Source organism: Hyperolius riggenbachi, chromosome 9 (assembly GCF_040937935.1).
Source record: "Hyperolius riggenbachi isolate aHypRig1 chromosome 9, aHypRig1.pri, whole genome shotgun sequence".
NCBI lineage: Eukaryota > Metazoa > Chordata > Amphibia > Anura > Hyperoliidae > Hyperolius > Hyperolius riggenbachi.
The window spans coordinates 42,939,978-42,965,025 of record NC_090654.1 but is presented as its reverse complement, the minus strand read 5'-3'; the positions used below and the strand labels follow the sequence as shown (position 1 = coordinate 42,965,025).

The following is a 25,048-nucleotide window of genomic DNA, read 5'->3' as shown; positions in this document are numbered from 1 at the left end:
GAAAAGCAAATCGAACATGTTGGAAATAATCGATCTGACAGTAAATCGACCAGAAAATCTCATAGTGTGTACCCAGCATTATTAGGGCCTATGGCCCAGGTTTGGCTGCTTTGTTTTTTAATTGTTTTTATTTTTGCAGTTGGCAACTAATAAAGATTTTTGCATTTATCTTTGTATCCTGACTTTCATATTTTTTTGGTCTTTTAGGCTGCTTACACACCAAGACGTTACAGGCGCACATTAGTGCGCCTGTAACGCTCCCCCAACGCACAGCAATGTAACACAAGTGGGCTGTTCACACAGCCCACGTTGCGTTACATGTAACGCTGCACGTTCTCCGCAAAGTGCAGCATGCTACGGCGTTGGAGCAGCTATAGCCGCGTTAGACTGTTTGCACATGCGCAGTGGGGGGTGGAGAGGAGGCGGGGAGAGCCAGCTACAGTAGCCGCGCACATGGCTACTTAATATTCACTGCACTGGCGGGCGCTGATTGGCCGGCGGGACCACGTGATGCGGAGTGTCTCGCTCCGCATCACGTGGTCCCGCCGGCCAATCAGCGCCACTCTGGGAGACCTTATAGGGATAGAGCCGCCTAACGCGGCTCACTCTACCGTCGGCTCTTGCAGCACCATACGTTGTGTTAGGTGCACGTTATGCGACTTTAACATGGCACCTAACGCAACGTCTTGGTGTGCAAGAAGCCTTAGGGGAAATATATATTCACAAGGGGGATCTTTAAACTTCTTGTTTCTGCTTAAGTCACACTGGTGGTTTTCTCTTTCCTTTGCTTCACCACCTGGTCTGACTGACTCTCCTATATTGGTCTCCAGCACACCGATGTTCTCGGCTAATCATGACTTGCTGGTCACGTTTTCCACTCGCACACTTCCTTGTGGTTCTTTTGTTTTCTTGGTTGGTTTGGTGAGGCCCTTCTTATTCCTCCTTTTCCCTTTCTTGTATTTATTCACAGCACTGTGTTTAATTTATCAAGCGGACTTGAACTCAGAACTTGTGCAGTGGAATAATCTGACTGTCAGAGCAGGCACCCAAAACCTAAAGCCCAGTCTACATGGTACGACTCTTTGTGCGATTCGATTACAATTCTATTTACGATTCGATTAAATCCGACATGTCCGATCAGGATTCGATTAGATTCAATTCGATTTTCCATTGTTTTGCAGTGGCAAATCGAATTTAACTGAATCGAATCCCGATCGGACATGTCGGATTTAATCGGATCGTAAATAGAATTGTAATCGAATCGCACAAAGAATCATATCGTGTAGATTGTGCTTTAGGTTTTGGGTGCCTGCTCTAACAGTCAGATTATTCCACTGTACAAATGGGGATGAGAAACAGGATGTGACCCCTTCTGAGTACATTATCCCCAGTACATGGGGATGTCTTCTGTTTAGAACATTTTAATCCACTTCAGGTTTATTTTAAGTGGTTAAATACAAGTTTCCCACACTTTTCATTTAACCTGGAAAAAGTAAAATATATGTTACACATTCCCTTTAAAGTGTACCTGAAGCGATATGTGACATGAGATAAACATGTGTATGTACAGTGCAAAACATTAATAACCAGGATATTTTACGCATTTTATTTTGCTGCCTGAAAGAGTTAATTTCTAGGCATGGAAGTGACAGCATCTGTCTTTTCCATACCTTGTCGGCAATAAAGGAAACCTTACTGATAAGCAAATTACGGCCATAAAAGATTTCCTGGCAGAATACAACTTTTGAGGGCAGAGGGAGATAAAATACATATACATAAATACAAATACTATTGGCCTTTTTCTACCTCTTGGACCCTTAATAGGCTGCCACTGACTAGAGACAGTAAAACATTGTAAATGCTTAAATATTTAAAACAAAAAAAACAAACCCTGGGATACTTAGAAAAGTCCCTTTTAGGAGTAGGAGGATAAATATAATTGGTTATCTCATCAGTTTATTTTCAGCTCGGATTCAATTTAAAGCGGAACTGAAGTAACCTAAAAAAATAAGAGTTTCACTTACCTTGAGCTTCTGCCAGCCCCCTGCAGCCGACCTGTGCCCCTGCCGTTACCATACGATCCTCCATTCCCCTCCCGAGGCTCACTTTCACTTCACACAGTTGGAGTACACTGCGCCTGCGCGGCCCTGGCCACACGCGTCCTCGCTCATGCTTCTGTCGCCGGGAGCATACTGCGCAGATGCAATAGAGAATGTCTTGTATTGCGTCTGCGCAGGATGCTCCTGGCCACAGGAACGCGTACAAGGGTATGTGTGGCCAAGGCGCAGTGGGCGTTGACACAGAAGTCGGCTTCCACTGTGTGAAGAAAAGTGACAGGGAAACGGAGAAACTTACAGCAAATTCTTACCATTATTTGAATTGTTGAGCCTCAAAACCACATTGACACCCGTTGGTTCTTCCCCTTCATACTCCACTTCGATGATCATTCCTCCCTCTTCCTCTTCATCCTTCTTATTTTCAGCCTTGTCCTCCTCATTTACATCCTTGTCCGCCTCATTTTCAGCCTCTTCCTCGTCTGAAATGTATTCAGAGCCATAGTAGTATTCACAGTCACCAGAGCCAAACTCAGTGCTTTCTATAAAGTAAAAACCTAGTTGAAGTTCTGATACAGTGAGGAATCACGAGAAAAGCAGTCATCTTATTCAGTGTCGATATTTAGCAGAGCATAAAGTACAAGTCTGGAGAGAGTTTTGTCTTAGAAGCCCATTTCTAATTACTGTGATGCATGCCAGGAGCCGTAATGTCAGGATTTAACTACACTGCCACTGCTGGATGAAAGCTGGTACTACTGGTTACGGCAATTAAAGGAACAGCATAGATTACCATGTTTTTTTTCAATTAAGATAGGAATTGTTTGGGAAGTGCTCTTAAAGGGAAGGTCCAAGCAAAATAAAAAAATGAGTTTCACTTACCTGGGGCTTCTACCAGCCTCAAGCTGCCAGCGGGGAACTAGGGCAGCAGTGAGTGACTATGAGGGCACAGGATGGCTGCATGAGGCTGGTAGAAGCCCCAGGTAAGTGAAACTCGTTTTTTTATTTTGCTTGGACCTTCCCTTTAAGTACTGGTGTATACATTTCAATGCTTATCTCTTTGTATACTGTTATCAAATTCCTTTCACGCTTCAGTGTTGTGAAATCTGATGGTGAGTGAACCATGAGAGGCGGTGGGGAATCCCTCACACTTCATCTTTTAATCCTGTGTGTGAGAGGAAGCTCTCACTGCAGCTGCCTGTGTCCTGTGTCTATGAGACCTGTGTGCAGACACAGAGGAAACTTAACTTATTTGTAATAGTGTGTGAAACCAGAGGCCTTTCATATATCTCTGTTTCAATATTACGCTGTTCTTAGCAAGTCAGACTGCACAGTTCATCGTTGCAAATGAGACATTCCAAACGCAGCTAAAATCTACACACAATGAATTACAGCTTTTGCCTGTAATATTTAACATGAAAAGCAGGAAAATGTTTACACAGCTACTTAGACATTATTTGTACATTGTCATTTAAGAACACTTGGTTTGATATTCGTTTGTTCCTTTAATTCGCGAAGTGATTTGGACATAGGTATGCCGCTAATGTAATTTATACGCTAGAAGGACAAATTAAGTTTGGGTGCAAGCCCAGAAATGGGTGCGCTGCGCCCAAATTTACCAGTATGTGCCAGCAATGTCCTTATAATGTATAAGTTACACTAGCGGCATACCGGCGCAGGACGACGGGCAGCTGGTGCAGGGCGCCCATTAAAATATCGGCACTGAGAAGAAATTTGGGCAATTGTAAGATCGGGGGGAGGTCTTAAGGGTTAGGTGTGGGGGGTAATCTTAAGGGTTAGGTGTGTTGGGGGGGGGTGTTAGGCATGGGGGGTAATCTTAAGGATTAGGTGTGGGGGGAGGGGGGGTTAAGTGCGGGGGGGGGGGGTGTCTTAAGGGTTAGGTGTGTTGGCGGGGGCGTTAGGCATGGGGGTAATATGGGGGTAATCTTAAAGGTTAGGTGTGGGGGTCTTAAGGGTTAGGTGTGGAGGGAGAGGAGTCTTAAGGGTCAGTCATGGGGGTAAGCTTGAAGGTTAGGTGTGTAGGGAGGGGGGTCTTAAGGGTTAGGTGTGTTGGCAGGGGGTTAGGCATGGGGGGTAATCTTAAGGGTTAGGTGTGGGGGGTCCTAAGGGTTAGGTGTGGAGGAAGAGGGGTCTTAAGGGTCAGAAATGGGGGGGGGGGGATGTTGAAGGTTAGGTGTGGGGGAGGGGGGGTCTTACGAGTTAGACAAAAGGAAGAAATCTTAAGGGTTAAATGCAAGGGGGTCTTTAGAGTTAGGTGTGAGAGGATCTTAAAGCAGAATTGTCACCATAAAAAAATCAAATTTCAACAGCAACTGGTCTGAGTTATTTGGAGTTATCACATACTTAAAGGAATACTATCGATACCCAAGTGTTCTAAAATGACAGTGTGCAAATAATGTCTAAGTAGCTGTGTAAACATTTTCCTACTTTTCATGTTAAATATCAGAGGCAAAAACTGTAATTTATTGAGGGTAGGATTTAGCTATATTGGGACAAATCAATTGCAGAAGGGGTCTCTGATATGCAACTCTGGCTGTGCATTGAAGCAGACTACAGAAAGCAAATATCAAACATATCAAACTCTGAAAGCAAATACAGTATGAAATGCTTTGAGAATTAGTTACATTTCCTCTGCTCTCTTCAGACACTTCAGTGAGAAACACAGGACACAGGAGCTGCAGCTGTTAGGAGCTCTCTTCTCTGTCACACACAGAGCTACACATAGAGTTAACTGATCAAGTGTGAGGGGAATTTCCCCTCTCCTAATGCAGTTTTGGAGTCAGTAAACTTTGAAAGTATTTTGCTAACAGTAAACAATGAAGTTGCTACTAAAATGTATACACCAGTACTTAGCAGCACTTCCCAAACAATTCCTGTGTCAATTGAAAAAAATATGTGAATCGATAGTATTCCTTTAAGGAACACTGGCCCTTTAGTAGTCAGTGCCAAACAGTTGCATGCTGGGGGTTCTTTTTATCTATAATATATTCCTCCTCTTCCATTTATTTCCCTGCCTGGCTGCTTATCTGAAACAGGATCCCCTGCTCACTTGTGTTTACAAGCAAGGCTGAGGTGACTCAGTGATTGGAGGAGAAAAGAAAAAAAAATCAGGATTTAGCCTAAACTGTGAGCAAAAGACATGGCCCCCACCAGGAACAGAATTCTCTTAATTTACTATATAAAATTCACTGAAATCAAAATGTGGACAGTACAATACATGTTATGTAAGTAGATCAAGTATTCATCTACTTATATATATGTGGTTTTTTTTTTTTGGGGGGGGGCATAGTATGGCTAATTCTCCTGCTTTAAGGGTTAGGTGTGTGTGTGTGTGGTGGTGGTGGGGGGGGGGGGGGGGGTTCTCAGGGTAGAGTGAAGGGTTAGGCGTAAGGGGGCAGGGGGTTGAGGTTGGTGTTAGGCAATAAGAGGGAGGGTTCTGTGTGAGAATAGCTTAGGTTAGGGCAATATTGGTAAAATTATTGATATTCCACTATAGTGGATAATAAAATATAGGTAAAATTATCGATATTCTATTGCCGTTACTTTGCACCCATTTCTACATGAGGCACTTTCACAGGTATGCGGTTCTACAGCTTGATAAATGAAGAATAGAGAAAGTCAATGAGATGCTAATTATCCCGAGCTGATGCAAATTTATGCAGCTTGGAAATAAACCAATCAAAAGTAGCAGCTGTTGTTGACTGGTCAGTTGTCAAGTTGCATACATTTGCAGAAAAATCTCAGAATCATTTGCATCTCATTGACCATCCCGAATGAGAAATTACCTTTGGAAAATGTGCTTAGTGTATAAAGCAGTCAGCAGAGTGGGAGTGTCTTCCTCTGCATGGAGCCATCATCTGACCCCTCCCACCTCCTGCCTTTGTTCCCTTCTATGATTAATAGGTAAGAGGTGGGTGGGGTCAGCTGTTGCCCCTCCCAAGCTCCTCCCTTACTACCCCCTGTGGGTGATGATGGAATAGGAGGAGAAGTTTCTACAGATGACAGAAAGCTGTGCAGTCCAGCCAAGCAGAATCTGACATTAACACAGCCAACCAAGCCAGCCAAAAATAAGAAAATGGTATCTGTGTAATGCATTCAAAAGGATGGTATGTTGGCAATAGACTTTAAAGGGAACCTGAAGAGAGTAAAATTATTTAAAATAAACACATGACGTAGCTGCAAATGAATATTACATACTAACCTCACCGTCAGTTCCTCTCAGAAGCTCACCATTTTATTCTTACAGTGATCCCTTCCAGTTCTGACAATATTTCGTCAGAACTGAAATGTACCAGTTGCTGTCCGTTATATATCAGTTGCTGTCAGTTACAACTGAATGTGCAAGGTAATGTCCATGTTTCCCTAAGGCTCAAGTGGGTGATATTACAGTTTAACAGTGTGCTGACCAGGAAGCTGTTATGGGGTAATGGCCATTTTTACAATGAAGGACAGAGAATTCCATTGATCACAGTAGACAAACAGGAAGCAGGAGAGGAGAAAGAGATTGAGGAGTAGACTACACAGGAGGTAAGTATGAACTGTGTATAGTTATTTTGACTTTTTATGATCAGTTCAGGTTCCCTTTAATGTTAAAAATTATTTTTTTGAAATCATGATGCCAATTGGAGAGATTTTTCTTATAATTACTGATTACATAACTTAAAGTGATACCGAAGCAATAAAAAACCTTATGATATAATGATTTGTTTGTGTAGTACGGATAATTAATAGAACAAAGAAAAGAGTATCATATTTTTATTTTCAGTTATATAACTTTTTTTTATAACATTTCATCACCCGAAGCTCGGGTTCAAAATCTGATACTTACTATAAAGAGAGGGAAGCCTCAGGATCCCAATGAGGCTTCCCTCGGTTGTCGCAAGCCCTCCGTTACTGAGCGTGGTCTCCCGTTGCTGAGCATGGCCCCCCTTTCACATCGGGGCCGCGCAGCTCCTCCTCCTGCATCATATGCGTGCAATGGCCGTGTGAGCCCGCCCGCGCATGCGCAGTCTCAGTTGGCCATTGCGCACACTTGATCCAGGAAGAGGAGCTGCTCGGCCCCGATGTGACTAGTGACAATGGCTTGTCGATAAAATTCTAGGGAGCCGCACTCCGCAAAGGGAGACCATGGAGTAGCGAGGGAAGCTTCAATATCTCTATCTCTTAAAGGGGAACTATGGCGAAAAATTGTAAAATGCAAAATATGTGCAAACAAACAAATAAGTATGTTTTTTCCAGAGTAAAATGAGCCATAACTTACCTTTCTCCTATGTTGCTGTCACTTACAGTAGATAATAGAAATCTGAAAGAAGTGACAGGTTTTGGACTAGTCCATCTCTTCATAGGGGACTCTCAGCAAGGCTTTTACACTTTATAAAGATATTCCATAAAAAGGGTTTAAACAATAATGCTGACCCTGCTCGCTACACAGTTTTTTGGCAGTTGGGCAGAGAAACTGACTTTCACTAAGTGCTTTTGAAAATTAAATAAATCCCTGAGAATCCCCTATGAAGAGATGGACTAGTCCAAAACCTGTTGCTTCTGCCAGATTTCTACTACTTACTGTAAGTGACAGCAACATAGGAGAAAAGTAATTTATGGCTCATTTTACTCTGAAAAAAACGTACTTCTTATTTGTATATGTTTGCACATATTTTACATTTTAGTTTTCGCCATAGTGCCCCTTTAAAGTGAACCCAAACTAAAAATACAAGATTTCAGAAATAAAATCTATTTATGCATGATGACAAATATAAAATATTTTACATTTATTGGAGAAACCCCTCCCTTCCTTTCATTTTACCGGCAAATAATCCGGCAGACTGGTGGAGTAGGTGGTGTCCAGCAAAGGAGGAATTGCTAATGGCTGCCCCCAGTATAATCCTAGTTATGCAAAAAGGAGGGTGAAAAGCATGCACTGAAGTGCTCATAGGCTTGAAGGAGTGTTTATTTATCTTTGTATGTGTCAGAGTGCTGCAACTAAATATTTTGAATGAAAAAATGTTTGGTTTGGGTCCGCTTTAGGCTGCTTACACACAGGGACGTTACAGGCGCACGTTAGTGCAGCCTGTAACGCTCCCCCAACGCACAGCAATGTAACACAAGTGGGCTGTTCACACAGCCCACGTTGCGTTACATGTAACGCTGCACGTCCTCCCGAAAGTGCAGCATGCTACGGCGTTAGAGCGTTTATAGCCGCGTTAGACTGTTTGCACATGCTCAATGGGGGGCAGAGAGGAGGCGGGGAGAGCCAGCTACAGTAGCCGCGCACATGGCTACTTAATATTCACTGCACTGGCGGGCTCTGATTGGCCGGCGGGACCACGTGATGCGGAGTGTGTCGCTCCGCAACACGTGGTCCCGCCGGCCAATCAGCGCCACTCTGGGAGACCTTATAGGGATAGAGCCGCCTAACGCGGCTCACTCTACCGTCCTATCTTGCAGCACCATACGTTGTGTTAGGTGCACGTTATGCGACCTTAACGTCTTGGTGTGCAAGTAGCGTTAAGGTAAGGTCTGATTTTGTACCTCAGCTTTGGCTCGGGTACACTTTAAGCCCAGATTATCAATGGGAGCAGCCAGTGGCTCACTGCACTTCCCCTGGAAAGATGGCTGCTCCATCTGAATCTATTAGTACATAAGTGATAATTACCTGTTAGGAAGGCCGCTGAGATCTCGATCGTGATCTGTAAGCAGAGAGAAAACTTCTCCCCATCGTATTTCCTCACCGTCTCCGCTGTAATATTGGTTGGCACCAGGACGGGGCGCTCTGACGGGTATTTGTCACCAGTCGTGCACAAGGGATAATCATCAGCTAAGAGAGCAAACCAACAAGAGTGTCACTTGAGGATGACAGGAAGGTCAGGAGCACACATAGAAGAGCAAGTGGAGGGGGAGGGGTGTTGTCCTGATTGATAGCAGAGGCGGGCAACTGCAGGATTATGGGGGAGGGGGTCATAAGACTACAGTAAAATGACTCTTGCACAGGACAGAGTCAAACACAGAGAAATCAATTCTGTATGTATTTAGAGGCCTAGTGCACACCGGAGCGTTTCCGCTGCGGTTTGCGATCTGCTTGCGGGTGCGGATCTGCTAGGGTAATGCATTTCAATGGGGTGGTGCACACCAGAGCGGTAGGCGTTTTGCAGAAACGCATACTCCCGGGCTGCAGCAGATTTTGGATTGCGGATGCGTTTCTGCCTCAATGTTAAGTATAGGAAAACCGCAAACCGCTCTGAAAAACGGCACTTCAGAGCGGTTTGCCAGGCGTTTTTTGTTACAGTAGCTGTTCAGTAACAGCTTTACTGTAACAATACATGAAATCTACTATACCAAAACCGCTACACAAAACCGCAAAACGCTAGCTGAAACGCTGCAGAAAAATAAGAAAAAGCGTTTCAAAATCTGCTAGCATTTTGCGGATCTGCTAGCGGTTTTTGGTGTGCACCAGGCCAGAGAGTTTAGCCTGTCTAATTCTCTCTCATCTGTGTCTAATCACACGTGTAATTTGATCTCTCAGCTGTGTCAGCTCGGGAATCTCGGCAGAGCAGCTTATTTGTAAACACAGGATGTTGACCCTATGCCTGCTTCCATGAAAGCAGGATGTAGACTCCTTGCAGATTTATTGTAGGATTTGTATCAGCTGTAACAAAGAAATGTTTTTCTTTAGAGGTTATTATGCTGTTGCGTGTCTTTTAGAGCAGAGAGGAAGTTCTGAGTTCAGGCTCCCTCTGTGCTCAGGCCCATTTTAAAGAGACACCCCATGCAGGTACATTTTATTGGTGTATGTGCATGCAACACAACAGGCTTGATTCACAAAGCATTAATAACTGTTATCACGGCTGTAAAAAAGTGCTTTGCGACGGTTATCGCATGTAAAAATTCGCATTTGTGCATTAACGTGAATCTTCACACGTTAACGTTTGCGCGATAACACAAATTTATTGCGCATCCTAAAACGTTAAAGCGCAAAAAACGTGTTATCGCGCAAACGCAAATTTCTACGCGCGATAACCGTTTTCACGTTACATTTTTTCACAGCATGATAAGACTCAAGCTCAACAAGTGTTGCACAACTTGCATTTTGTACACAATTACGCTGCTTGTGTAGCACGCATTGCGGAAACAGCAAACGCACTGTATACATAGCACAAATCGGGTTATTAGCACAGCATATGTAACGGTGACCATACATTACTCAATTTGTGGCATCCATATCCGGCCAATTCGAACATAATGATCGAATCTGGCAGAGATTGATGCCGCAACAAGACCGCATGATCGATGGCTTTCATTGGTTTGCTTCTGGATCAGTCCGGCATGCTGGAAAGGTGTTGCTTGACAGGACTCATCGGACGGCTCTCAATGTTCTGATGCTCGAGGACCCCCATAGCTGGTCTCCTCCCACGTAATGTGCCCCGCCCCTTCCTTCCTGAGCCCGAGGTGAGTGCGGAAGCAGCTCCCCTATTTTCAGCAAGCCTCCTCTAGCATCTCCTCTCCTTTGCTGGGGTTGCCTGTACTGATGTCACGTACATATGATGGGGTCACTGCAGGGGTGTCAAACCTAAACACAAAGGGGGTCGAAATGGCGCTCTGGGACCAAGTTGCAGGCTGACCTCAATGTCTAGTGGCCACCTCTCTCCCTTTTAAAGTTCCCTGGTGTCTAACAGCCTCCCTCCACCCCCTATACAATTCCCTGATGTTTAGTGTTCCTCCCTCCCCATAAAGTTTACTGGTGTCTAGTGGCCCCCTTCTTCCCTTCTACAGTTCCCTGGTGTCTAGTGGCCCACTTTCCACTCCTATACAGTTTCCTGGTATCTAGTGCTGTCCCCCTCCCCATATGGCTTCCCTGGTGTTCTAGGGCTTCACCTCCAATATAGCTTTTCTGGTGGTCTAGATTGAGCCAAACATAATGCATAGTGGGGAAACCACCTGGGGGCCAAAATCTGATGGCTCTGAGGGGCAGATTTGGCCCACGGGCCGGAGTTTGACATGTGTGGCTCACGGAGTACATGCACCCCTGGTGGTGCAAAGAAGACACTTGAGGCCCAGGGTGAGGTGACACCACATTACAGTACATGGGGGGGGGGGGGGTCAGGCAGAGGTGACGGCCAAGCGGGAGGAGGCGATTTCCTATAGATTTCATGCTGAAATTTATTGAGAACCTGTCTGCAGTATGTGGGCAGAAAAGACAGCAAAGTCCCTGTTATCCGGAACTCAGGCAACCGGAAGTCTCAACTAACCGGCATGCCTGAGGAATAGCGGGGTCTTTTAAATACTCACCAAGCCTCCAGCAACGTCTTGCAGCCTTTGTCTAGCTCCTAGCGGCTTCCAGCGACCGTGCACAGCTCTCAGTATGTCACATGACCCGATGCGAATCAGGTGACACACTGGCTTACCTACTAATGGAAGCCAGAAAGCCTCTAGGAGCAACAGGAAGGCTGCAAGACGTCGCTGGAGGCGCGGTGAGTATATGGGGGGAGGGGAGTTTGTGCTTTTTCAGGCGGTTACTCGAGCAACCAGCAAGCACCTGTATCTGGCATCAGGCGATTTCTGCTGGTGCCGGATACTGAGGACTCTGCTGTAGATTCTTCTCTGTCTGATCAGATTCAATCAGAGAGGGATCCATGAGACGGTCGATATGGTAGCCATCTTTAAAGCGGAACTGAAAGCTGTTTAAAAAAAATAAGAGTTTTACTTACCTGGGGCTTCTGCCAGCCCCCTGCAGCCAACCTGTGCCCACGCCATCCTGGACCGATCCTCAGCCGCTGCGCCTCACCTTTTTTCCCGTGCTGGAAGCCGACGCGTATCCCTACTACACACACAGCGCTTTGAGTCCCCAGGGAGAAAAGCGCTATATAAATATTATTGTTATTACGTCTGCGCCGTACGCATCCGGCTACAAAAGCGTGAATGAGGAGCCGCGCAGCAAGGACTGCATGGGTGCAGTTCCCTCGAATTGCGCAAAGTGAAAATGAGCCACGGCGTGGGACCCGAGCAACGTGGCTGCATGGGAACATGTTGGCTGCAGGGGACTGGCAGAAGCCCCAGGTAAGTGAACCTCTTAGTTTTTAAACAGCTTTCAGTTACGCATTAAATGTCCATGTGCCACATGGTGAAGTGTGCGGTAATTTCTGTGCAGGACAGAAGCAGCCGTACCCTGGCAGTAGTTATTGCAGGGGGCACAGCAACAGAGTGTGTGTGTGTGTGTGTGTGTGTGTGTGTGTGTGTGTGTGTGTGTGTGTGTGTGTGTGTGGGTGGGGGGGGCAGAAAAGGCAGCAGCTGAGAGAGTTTTCACAGGACAACTTTCAGTGAAACCAGACAAGGCCATCGATCAGCTCACAAAGTAGCCACAACATAAACATTACAGGAATGCTTCATAAACCTCCTTCAGAAACTCCCCGAGAAAACAAATGTAACTGAAACCAAAATCTTTCAGTTATAGTTTTGGAAAAAGTGGGGAGAGGTTGGAATGCTCACTAGATTATTGCTGTCTGAGTCATCCCTGAAGAAGAGGCTACCTCTCGGTTTTCCTATCAGGGATGGTGATGAAGATGCTAATGATGGCGAGTTGATGCAAATTTTACACTTATTTTATGCAAGCGTATGGAGCCAGCAGCATGTCTGTACAACAGTCGTCCCAGGACTGCCGGCCAAACCGATCTCTACTAATTACTTCTGGCGTAAGTGTGGACGTAACTTAAAGCAGGCCTGAACTCAGAATGTCCTGTCTGCTCTAAAAGATAAGTAACAGCATAATAACCTTCAGGCCGGCTTCACAATGCAGATTGGCCAAAATCAGGCCTTCAGAGATTACCGCGTTAGAACGTAGTACTCCCAACCTGGCATTTGGACAAGCAGGAAGTGATGCTCACGGAAGCGTATTGTTAAAACATTCTTTTGCACATGCACGACACTGAAAACTGTGGCAGTTTTTTTAAAGACACATAGGTTACTTGACCTCCGATTTGACGCAGATCGCCGCAGGAGCCGCACGGTAACGTAGGTATGGACGCGCGTTAGATAGGGCACTCCTGGCGCAGTGTACTGCAACGTGGGGAGTGTGAACTCCTCCACAAACTTTCATTAGGCTGTGGTAGTGTGCGGTAAAGGGCCCTTAACCTTCCTGGCGGTAACCCGGAGGAGGTTAGCCGCGCAGGAGGTTTACTCAGGCACTGCTGGGCCGATTTGCTTAAATTTTTTGTTGCTGCACGCAGCTAGCACTTTGCTAGCTGCGTCAGCACACCGATCGCCGCCGCCCCGCGCTCGATCGCCGCTATCCGCCGCGCCGCCCTCCCCCCCCAGACCCCGTGCGCTGCCTGGCCATCAGCGCTGAGAGGTGTATCGGGACTCCCAATGACGTCGGTGACTGCGCTGCCTCCTGGCGGAATTTATTAGACCGCCAGGAGGGTTAAAGTGAACGTTAAGTGTAAAAAATAAATTGAGTTTTACCACTTCCGGTTTCGCCGTCAGGACCCGTCAGGCTGGGGAACGCGGCTGATACTGCGCGTTCCCAGCCAAAATAGCACCCCTATGCGGCCATATGGCTGCATAGGGGTGCTATTTTGGCTGGGAACGCGTAGAAACGGCCGCCTTCCCAGCCTGACGGGTCCTGACGGCGAAACCGGAAGTGGCCGCCAGCGGGACCCGGAGCATCAGAGCGACTTGTCGTGGGCACCGATCAGCTGCAGGGGGCTGAGGTAAGCCCCAGGTGAGTAAAACGCAATTTATTTTTTACACTTAAGGTTCACTTTAAAGAAAAACATGTCTTTCTTACAACTGATACAAATCCTGCAATAAACCTGCAGTGTGTCTACTTCCTGCTTTTATGGAAGCAGACATAGGGCTTGATTCACAAAGCAATGATAACTGTTATAAAGCTGTTAAAATTGCTTCACGCAAAATTTAGTGTGAAAACGGTTATCGTGCGCAAAAATGCACGTTTGCACGAGAACACGAATTTATCGCGCGTTAAAGTTCTGCATTCAGACAATAAATTCACATTATCGTGCGAATGTTAACGTGCGAAAATTCGCGGTAACGCGCAAACGCAATTTTTTGCGCATGATAACTGTTTTTCGAAAGACAATGTGCAAAGCACTTTTTCACAGCCGTGATAACAGTTATCACGGCTTTGTAAATCGAGCCCATAGGGTTAACATCCTGTGTGTACAAATTAGCTGCTCTGCCGAGGCAGCTAGCTGACACAACTGAGAGATCAAATCACCGCTTGAGATTAGTCACAGATGAGAGGGAATTAGACAGGCTAAACTCTCTAAATACATCCAGGGTGCCTTTCTCTCTGTTTTCCTTCTGTCCTGTGCAGGAGTTCCGGTCCACCTGACTTCCCTGAGGCATCGCTTTCTCGGCCTCTCATCCACATTAACCAGAAACAGATAAAGTCTGCAGCCTTGAGCACCATCTGTCACACTTGTTCACAAAACAGGGGGAAAAAATAAGAAAAAGTTCTGGACATACCTGAAGGGTCACACTGGAGATCCTGCAATACAAAGAAAAACAGCAAATATGAGAGCTGTGAATTTGTGAATTTATCACTGCTTACCGTATTTATTTCAACAAACCAATGGTATGTTGTCCAACCCCTTGTAGAGGTGGCCATACACACAGATTTTCATCCAATGCGGTAAACCAATTGATTCCTCTCCGATCTGAATCTGATCAGAGAGGGATCGATTCCTTCCCCATACCAGACACACAGGATTTTCAATAGATGTCACCATGAAATCTACAGAAAATCCATCGACCTGCAGTGTCACACTGACGCGTTCAATCAACAAAGTTTACTATCCGGTCTAAACTGATTTTTACAGCAAACAAATCAAAATGACGATCAATGCTGCTCGCTGCGCCACAGATAGCCAGCAGATTTGATCAGGGTAAAAATTGTTGCGTGTATGGCCGTCTTAAAATTAATCCGAGGTGAGAGGGATATGGAGGCTGCCATATTTATTTCCTTTTAAGCAATACCAGTTGCCTGGCTGTCCTGCTAATTCTCTGTCTCTAAGGGCTCGTTTCCACTAGTGCGGCGTGTGTCTCGTAGACGCACGCCGGCACTGAGCGGGTGGGCGGGATCGCAGGCGGATCCCATGAGCCGTGCCATGCACGGCTATGGGATTCGCAGTCTCCGCAGCGAATTCTGCGGGGGGTTCCGGCCGAATCGATCCCGCAAGCGATTCCGCCGCGGCCCCGTCATCCCCTATGGCAGAGTTTCCCCGTGCGAATCATGTGCGGGGGAAACTCTGCAGAATCGCCGGCGAAATCGCCGAAGTGGAAACGGGCCCTAATACTTCTAGTCCAGGGATGTCAAATCGGTCCTACGAGGGCCGAGGTCCTCACACATTTTTGACATAGCTCAAATGAATTGATTGGTCTGAGTCAGGAAAGGTGTGGTCCATCAGGTATCACACATTCCTTTTTCTCGCAGTCCATCCTAAACACTGGCATGGATCTGGCCCTCCAGGCCTGGAGTTCGACACCTGTGTTCTAGCCACAGACCCTGAACAAGCAGCAGATCAGGTGTTTCTGACATTATTGCGAGATCTGACAATATTCCCTACATGCTTGTTTCTGATGTGATTCAGACACTACTGCAGCCAAATAGACCAGCAGAACAGCCAGACAACTGGTATTGTTTAAAAAGAAATACATGTGGCAGCCTCCATATTCTTCTTTCCTCGAGTTCCCTTTAAGCCAATCATGAATCACAGTCTGCATCTCTCCCACCTCCTGCACCCCTTCACTGATACCGTATAGTCATACATATTGCAAAAATACAATAATAATAATAAGCAGGTGCCAGTTTGACTGTATAATGAAAAACATTCATACACTTGTGATCAAAGTGAAATTCCAACTTTGTTTAAAAAAAAAAAAAAAAAAAAAAAAAATGCAATGACATCTATAGTTACATAGTTACATAGTTATTTTGGTTGAAAAAAGACATACGTCCATCGAGTTCAACCAGTACAAAGTACAACACCAGCCTGCTCCCTCACATATCCCTGTTGATCCAGAGGAAGGCGAAAAAAACCCTTACAAGGCATGGTCAAATTAGCCCCTAAAGGGAAAAATTCCTTCCCGACTCCAGATGGCAATCAGATAAAATCCCTGGATCAACATCATTAGGCATTACCTAGTAATTGTAGCCATGGATGTCTTTCAACGCAAGGAAAGCATCTAAGCCCCTTTAAATGCAGGTATAGAGTTTGCCATAACGACTTCCTGAGGCAATGCATTCCACATCTTAATCACCCTAACTGTAAAGAACCCTTTCCTAAATAAATGGCTAAAACGTTTTTCCTCCATGCGCAGATCATGTCCTCTAGTCCTTTGAGAAGGCCTAGGGACAAAAAGCTCACCCGCCAAGCTATTAAATTGCCCTCTGATGTATTTATACATGTTAATTAGATCCCCTCTAAGGGCTGGAACCCACAAGAGCGTTTTTTTGAGCATTTTGGCAGCGCTGCGATACGCTAGCACTTTGCCAAAACGCTCAGCTGATGTTAATGGATGGGGCAACTTCCACTGAGCTGAGCTGAGCGGTTTTGCGGTTCAGCACACTGTAACAAAATTAAAAATAATTCACAGGACCAATCAGGATAAAAACGCAAAACGCGAAACGCTACACAACCGCTGAGCAAAAAAACACTGTTGCAAAACGCGACCGAAAACGCGCATGAATCCGCTTGCAAACCGCTCAGACAAAACGCTAGCGGTTGCGTTTGCGGATTTCAGTGGGTTCCAGGCCTAAGGCGTCTTTTCTCTAGACTAAATAAACCCAGTTTATCTAACCTTTCTTGGTAAGTGAGACCTTTCATCCCACGTATCAATTTTGTTGCTCGTCTCTGCACCTGCTCTAAAACTGCAATATCTTTTTTGTAATGTGGTGCCCAGAACTGAATTCCATATTCCAGATGTGGCCTTACTAGAGAGTTAAACAGGGGCAATATTATGCTAGCATCCCGAGTTTTTATTTCCCTTTTAATGCATCCCAAAATTTTGTTAGCTTTAGCTGCAGCTGCTTGGCATTGAGTACGATTATTTCACTTGTTGTCAATGAGTACTCCTAAGTCCTTCTCTATACATGCATTGATAGTACAATTTATTCTATAATTTCATTTTATTGATAATTATGCTTCAATTTGTAGTCTACTTTGCATGCCGCCTCACAAGGTTTGGATGAACTATGTACTCTTTATAGCTATGAGTAAAGTACAAAGCAGGAGGCATTGCAATCTTGGAAGCGCATCAGCTGCACTAATCAGAGAGCAGACAGACACGCCCAGTTTTTCAGGCAGCAAGGCTGAGCTATGTGTGTGTGACTGTTTCTTCAGGCTAGGAGCACACTAGGCAGTGCAGAAAACCAGGCAGTTTTTACGTAGTGCGTTTTAATTCCATAGTGCATTTTTTTCAATATTTTCCACTTTGAATGGAGTAAAATACAATATTATAATTTTCTAAAATAAAAAATGTAAATCCATTGAAATACATTATGTGTGTTTAACATGCATTTTTGAGAAATAAGCAGCAAGTTGTGCATTTTGAAAAACACACATATATGAGTTTTTTTCATCAGGCCCACAGACTTTATTATTATGGTAAGATACTACACTAACCACTAGGGGGGGACAGGAACAGACATTGGCTGTACCTGTGCCCCCCCCCCCCCCCCCCCCATGTGGTCAGTGTAATGATTGGCTGTTTCCATGTCGCCTGCCTATGTTTCCCTATGTGGTCAGTGTAATGATTGGCTGTTCCCATGTCACCTGACTGTGTTCCCCTCTGTGGTCAGTGTACAAAAAGCTAGTGATTTAAATGGAGGAGCTGCAGCCGCAACGAGGGCACCGGGAGAGGAGCGGGAAGGTTCTATAGGACCCAGAGCCTTCCCTCTCCTTAGAGTATCTGCTTAATTTTTTGTGTGTTTTGTTCACAGTTCCCAATGACATTAACTGGTTCTGGACCGACGTAGGTTGAATTGACGTCCAGCAGGTGGCGCTGCGGCCCTGACTGGACGTAGATTCAACGTCCCATTAACCGCGCGTCCCCGCCGTTACCGCCGCTTTAACCCCGCAGCAATTCGCTCGCCCTACCGTCTCTATAATGGCAGAGGTCTGTGAGCCAGTCAGGAGCCGTTTTCATTGACTCCTGGCCCTGTCATCACTGTAAGCCAATCCCATTGGCTTGCATTGATTGACAGGGTCAGGAGCCAAAGAAAGCGGCTCCTGACTGACACACAGTGCTCTGCCGTCACAGAGATGGCAGAGAGAGCAGCGGCGGGGACAGAACGGTGTGACCAGCGGGAGCGGCAGATTTTTGCGGCGATTCGGATTTTTCCTGTGTTTTACTGTACAAGCAGGCTCTGGTCCTTAAGGGGGCAGAGGCTGCTGGTACCGAAGTGGTTAAAGGGCAACTGTAATGAGAGGGATATGGAGGTTGCCACGTTTATTTCCTTTTAAACAATTAGAAGAAGCACAGAGTAAAAGTACTCTAAACATGCCAACATCCTATAAAAAGGCTAATGTTTAACCTTACCTAAAAAGCAAGCAAGGCGAGACAAAACTGTTACCTAACCTATGGCCCAATTTCCCGTAAATTCCCCTCTGCGTGACACCCTGTGTGCTTCATACACACGTCCCAGGAAACCGGGGTGACAAGTTGCTGTATATATAATTCTGTGTGCTCTGTGTCCAGAGATTTATGAGCAACAGTCACTTGGCGATTGACTTATTGGTACAAGAGAGAGGATTTAAACTCTTATGTGTTTGTTTAGGTTTTGTCTTTCACTCGCTGTATACTTTTCTACAAGCTCTGCTGACTTGTGGTAAGTGCGTTTGTCAGACTGTAGCGGCGATGAAACAATCGAGTAATTCAGAGAGAGAAATGACACAAGATTTCCCAGTCTCCCAGCTTGTGGTCAGAAAAGTCCACAAAACCGGATTACATCTGCTCATAATTAAAGAGGAACTTTAACCAAGGTTTGAATTTCATTCCAATCAGTAGCGGATACCCCCTTCTCCAAGAGAAATATTTTCCTTTTCTCAAATAGATCATCCGGGGGGTCTGTATGGCTAATATTGTGGTGAAACCCCTCCCACAGTGTGATGTCAGGACCTAGGTCTTGACAGCTTTCTGTCTGTGAGCCTTGTTGCATTGTGGGAAATAACAGCTGTTTCCAACTGCCAAGCAACCAGAATCTTCCTCCGTGTATATGTGTATCTATAGAAAAAAAACAACCTTTCAGCCTATTGCATTGTTAGGGGGTGTGGTTATAGATAGTGGCAGTCAGCGCTGTCTGCTTTTTTTCATGTCTGCAAGCAGTAAAGATGATTATGTGCAGGCTCATTATGGATTAACCTCCCTGGCGGTAATCCCGATCTATGCTCTGGCTAGCCGCTGGGAGCTCTATGCAGAGTACAGCGTGCGTTTTTGCTCACCTGCCGGGGGATCCAGACGTCGGTAGTCATTCTCCTTCCTGTACACTGAGGCCCTGAATCACTCTGGTGAGATCACCGTCAACAATCTCACCACAGAGTTACAGCGGTACCCGGAGGACGGAGGTAAAATTGCAGTGCTGGAGCCAGGGAGGTGAGTGAGAGCAGGGGTTGTTGCAGAGACTCTGATGGCATGATTTTTTTCCCTGATTTTAGGGACTGAAGTGCTTTAAAAAGACTGTAAAATCCGGAAATAATCATACCGTCAGGGGGTTAAACAATATGAGCAAATTACATGGCGAATATCAATCATTTCTTCTCTTTTCTATTTTCTAACTTCTCACTTTTCCAATGTATTGATTCATTTTTTTCCCCTTTTCGCTAAAGTTCCTCTTTTTCAACAGCTGCTTTCTATAAAGCCATAAAGCCCGAAAAAGACAACAAAGATAAGGACTATTATATACTGACGTATTACACAGTGATTTACAGTGTAAACAGATCCATTTACGTCCATCTGTGTCCCGAAGAGACCTTCCAAGCTAATGTCCACATCATACTTATCACGTATGAAACCTAATATCCTACCTACATGGCGATAACATACAAACTCCTTGTAGATAATGTCCTTGGAATGATTCAACATCCGTATCAACCCAAAACTGAACACGGGCAAATTCTAACGGCTATCAGGATGATAACTGAACATAAACGATGAGTGACGCAAAATGCTTGTCAGGATGCCTATTGGGTTTGGTGGATCGTGCTACAGTTCGTTTCCTGTCTTCTCTCCATTCAGCCGGTGAACATCTCGAGCATGTCCCCAAACAACAACAAAATTAGGCAAGCATGTCTCCCAAATAGCGTAATTGGGCAGCATATTTACTAATCATAAATAATAACATCCCAAGTACCGGTAAATGCAACAAAAAATATTACAACAACATACATTTCCCTTGTATATAGGCAGTCCAAATGACGGCACAAACAGCCAATAGAAAACAGATAAAAACAAGGACTAGAATCTGATTGGTCCACTGTCTTTTCCACTGGTGACATTTAAAAGGCTCGATTACCACTGGTAAAAAAAAACGAACACTTCCCGATGGGTAGCGATGAGTGAACGACATCAGAGCACATTTTAATTCAGCAATGGGACAACAATGATCCCCCTATCGGATAATTAGCGTGAAAATGAGGACCCGGAAGCGAAATTTGTCATACGTGAGTACTTTGAAGCTACGTTCACAGTGAGACGTTGCGTTGTAATGCAACGTTAAAGTCACAACGCAGCGTTATAACGCAACGCAAACAAAAGGTGGTAACGCACACTAATGCTGCATTACCACTGGATACAGTAGGTACAGGAAAACATACAGACAATGAAAAGTATGCTTTCCTGTATTTGGTAATGTGTGCGTTTAGAGGTAATGCACTGTAGCCGTGCATTGCCATAATGCTACACGTTACAATGTGACGCTACCGTCGCACTGTGACCGTCCCATAGGCTTACCATTGCAGTGCGGTAAGTTGAGTTATAAGACTTTATAACGCAGCTCCGCAACGTCCCCCTGAAAGAACGACTAATACCAATTATGATTCAAACCAATCTGCCAGGATGGATCGGTCTACATTGGGACTGTGGAGTCTGAGGTTTCATAAAGTGAGGAGTCGGATGATTTTTGTAACGACTTCACAGCCTTGGTCTACATTGCCGATAATCACTGTCTTCTACCATCATTGGGACATTTATTTAAAGGGAAATTGAAGTAAGAGGTATACTGAGGCTGCCATATTTATTTCCTTTTAATCAATACCAGTTGCCTGGCAGCCCTGCTGGTCTATTTCTCTGCAGTAGTATCTAAATAACAGCAGAAACAAGCATGCAGCTAGTCTTGTCAGATCTGACTTTAAAGTCTGAAGCACCTGATCTGCTGCATGCTTGTTCAGGGGCTATGGCTAATAGTATTAGAGGCAGAGGATCAGCAGGGCTGCCAGGCAACTGGTATTGATTAAAAGGAAATAAACATCGCAGCCTCTATATACCTCTCTCTCCGGTTCCCCTTTAAATTATTGCAGCGCTGGAGTGCTAGCTTGCAGCGCTGGGTACCCGGTTCGAATCCCACACAGAGCACTATCGGCATGGAGTTTGTATGTTCTCCCCGTGTCTACGTGGGTTTCCTCCTGGCACTCTGGTTCCTCCCACGTCCCCAAAACATACAGATAAGTTAATTGGCTTCGCCCCAAAATTGTCCCTAGACTAGGATACATACACTACATAAATAGACCTATGACTATGGTAGGGACCAGATTGTGAGCCCCTGAGGGACAGTTAAGTGACAAGACTATACTGTATATATATATATATATATATATATATATATATATAGATAGATAGATAGATAGATAGATAGATAGATAGATATACTCTGTACAGCGCTGCGGAGGATGTTGGCACTATATAAATACTCAGTAATAATAATAACTATTCTTGGGCGACTGCAGTTGAGTGTATGTATGGAGAGAGCATAGCGTGAGGTGCTTTGTTGTCCAGTGACAGGTAATGGTGACAAGTGACACATTGTACATCTGACCTGTGTACATACCAGCCTGTACAGGGGAAGATAAAGGACATTCATAGGCCTAATCAGTGCAGTAAATCTGTTATCTCCCTGGAAAAGCTCTCCATAGTAATTGGTCTTCATACCCAGGGAGGCCGTGTGGCTGGGTTCCCATCTGAGCTGAGAATGGACATTTTTAGTCTGTTCTCCGCTCATCGCGAAACTGACAGTGAATGGATCCTGTTATATAAATAGGAGCCGTTCGCACTTGTCAAGCTGCAATGATTCTGTGAGATGTGTTGCGGCCACACTTCTTTGCAGTCCCCCATAAAACCAGGCCAGGCAGATACAGTGGGATGCGAAAGTTTGGGCAACCTTGTTATTTGTCATGATTTTCCTGTATAAATCGTTGGTTGTTACAATAAAAAATGTCAGTTAAATATATCATATAGGAGACACACACAGTGATATTTGACAAGTGAAATGAAGTTTATTGGATTTACAAAAAGTGCGCAATAATTGTTTAAACAAAATTAGGCAGGTGCATAAATGTGGGCACTGTTGTCATTTTATTGATTCCAAAACCTTTAGAACTAATTATTGGAACTCCAATTGGCTTGGTAAGCTCTGTGACCCCTGACCTACATACAAAGGTGAATCCACTTATGAGAAAGACTATTTATGGGGGTCAATTGTAAGTTTCCCTCCTCTTTTAATTTTATCTGAAGAGTAGCAACATGGGGGGTCTCAAAACAACTCTAAAATGACCTGAAGACAAAGATTGTTCACCATCATGGTTTAGGGGAAGGATACAGAAAGCTGTCAGATATTACAGCTGTTTGTTTCCACAGTTAGGAACATATTGAGGAAATGGAAGACCACAGGCTCAGTTCAAGTTAACCTCCTTGCCGGTTATCCCGAGCTGAGCTCGGGGTAACCTGCGCAGGAGGATTTCTCAGGCCCCGCTGGGCCGATTTGCATAATTTTTTTTTGTTACAAGCAGCTAGCACTTTGCTAGCTGCTTGTACCTTCCAATCGCCGCCGCTCGCCGCCGATCCGCTGCAATCCGCCGCGCTGAGTCGCTCCCCCCCCCCCGCCCGAGACCCCTGCGCTGCCTGGCCAATCAGTGCCAGGCAGCGCTGAGGGGCGGATTGGGATTCCCTATGACGTCCCGACGTCCATGACGTCGGTGACGTCATCCCGCCCCGTCGCCATGGCGACCGGGGAAGCCCTGCAGGAAATCCCGTTCTCAACGGGATTTCCTGCATACTCTGATCGCCGAAGGCGATCGGAGTGGGTGGGGGGATGCCGCCGTTCAGCGGCTATCATGTAGCGAGCCCTGGGCTCGCTACATAATTTTAAAAAAAATAAATAAAAAAAAAGTGCGGCGCTGCCTCCTTGCCAGATTTTTTAGACCGGCAAGGAGGTTAAGGCCCGAAGTGGCAAACCAAGAAAAACTCAGATAAACAGAAGCGACGAATGGTGAGAACAGTCAGAGTCAACCCACAGACCAGCACCAAAGACCTACAACATCATCTTGCAGATGGAGTCACTGTGCATCATCCAACCCTTCGGCACACTTTACACAAGGAGATGCTGTATGCGAGAGTGATGCAGAGGAAGCCTTTTCTCCGCAAACAGCACAAACCGAGCCGCTTGAGGTACGCTAAAGCACATTTTTGACAAGCTAGCTTAATTTTAGAATAATTATGCGGTTGCCGTGGTTACGGCGCACGGCATCTACGACGCACGGCGATTGGCTACCCGGCGGTTGCCATGACGAGGCTATACGCGATGCCTTCGGTGCATGGCGGAAGCGACGTCATGGTGATGTCGCGCATTGCGGAAGTTATGCAGTCTCCCTTTGGAGAGTATGCAAAGCACACGGTAACGGCTGTAGCGGCCATGGCGCGAATCAGGAACCTATCAGGTTTGAGTGGGAACGGATCCCCACCCTGATAGACATTGATTGACATATCTGGGTAAGTGAGCACTATTCCGATTGACACCATTAACTGGCAGCAGCATTGCAATGAATTTGGATATTGAGCATGTGGGACATGTATGAGCATATGCAACCTTCAATAACACTTGTATGACATTGCTATGATATACCTGATGGTTTATATTGTGAAGTGTAGCATTGTTTGTTTACATCTGAAGCAGGAATGATGGGAGGGGCTTTTGCTTTGATTGTCATGGGTGGATCTCCACCTTATAGAGTATATAATTGATGTGCACTAATGGGTGTATTGTTTGTTTGCACTATCTGAAGAAGGGGACCCGCTGTGGCCCCGAAACAATTGTCATATTCATGTGCTAATGAAGCAATAAATTGAAGAAGCTTGCATCTTCTAACGGTGTGCTGACCTGGACCTTTTTGCTTGCTTATAATTTTAGAATAAGGTGCTGTGCACTGATGAAACTAAAATTGAGTTATTTGGGCATAACAAGGGGCATTAGGCATGGAGGTAAAAGAACACAGCAGTCCAAGAAAAACACCTGCTACCTACAGTAAAATATGGTGGTGGTTCCATCATGCTGTGGGGCTGTGTGGCCAGTACAGGAACTGGGAATCTTGTCAAAGTTGAGGGACGCATGGATTCCACTCTGTATCAGCAGATTCTGGAAACCAGAAGCACTAGGCCTAAGGCATTTATGCAGAGGAACAAGTACAACATTCTGGAATGGCCACCTCAGTCCCCAGACCTGAATATAATTGAAAATCTGTGCTGTGAGTTAAAGAGAGCTGTCCATGCTCGGAAGCCATCAAACCTGAATGAACTAGAGATGTTTTGTATACAGGAATGGTTCAAAATATCTTCAACCAGAATCCAGACTCTCACTGGAACCTACAGGAAGCGTTTAGAGGCTGTAATGTCTGCAAAAAGAGAATCTACTAAATATTGATTTCATTTCTTTTTTGTGGTGCCCAAATTTCTGCACCTTCCTAATTTTGTTTAAACAA

The 25,048-nt window shown here is 45.3% G+C and overlaps 1 protein-coding gene across 4 annotated transcripts in view; it reads right to left on the bottom strand.

The window, feature by feature from the left end:
* The window catches only part of IL17RC (interleukin 17 receptor C), a 141,971-nt gene that overhangs the window by 77,934 nt on the left and 38,989 nt on the right, over positions 1-25,048 (bottom strand). For 3 of the 4 annotated variants that reach the window (XM_068251499.1, XM_068251500.1, XM_068251502.1), the window contains exons 2-4: positions 14,550-14,571; positions 8,725-8,886; positions 2,369-2,596 (exon numbers count right to left, since the gene is read on the bottom strand). In XM_068251499.1, the coding sequence (XP_068107600.1) occupies positions 2,369-2,596; positions 8,725-8,886; positions 14,550-14,571 (412 nt within the window). The remainder of the gene's footprint in view (positions 1-2,368; positions 2,597-8,724; positions 8,887-14,549; positions 14,572-25,048) is intronic. The other variant, XM_068251501.1, reaches the window with a different exon arrangement.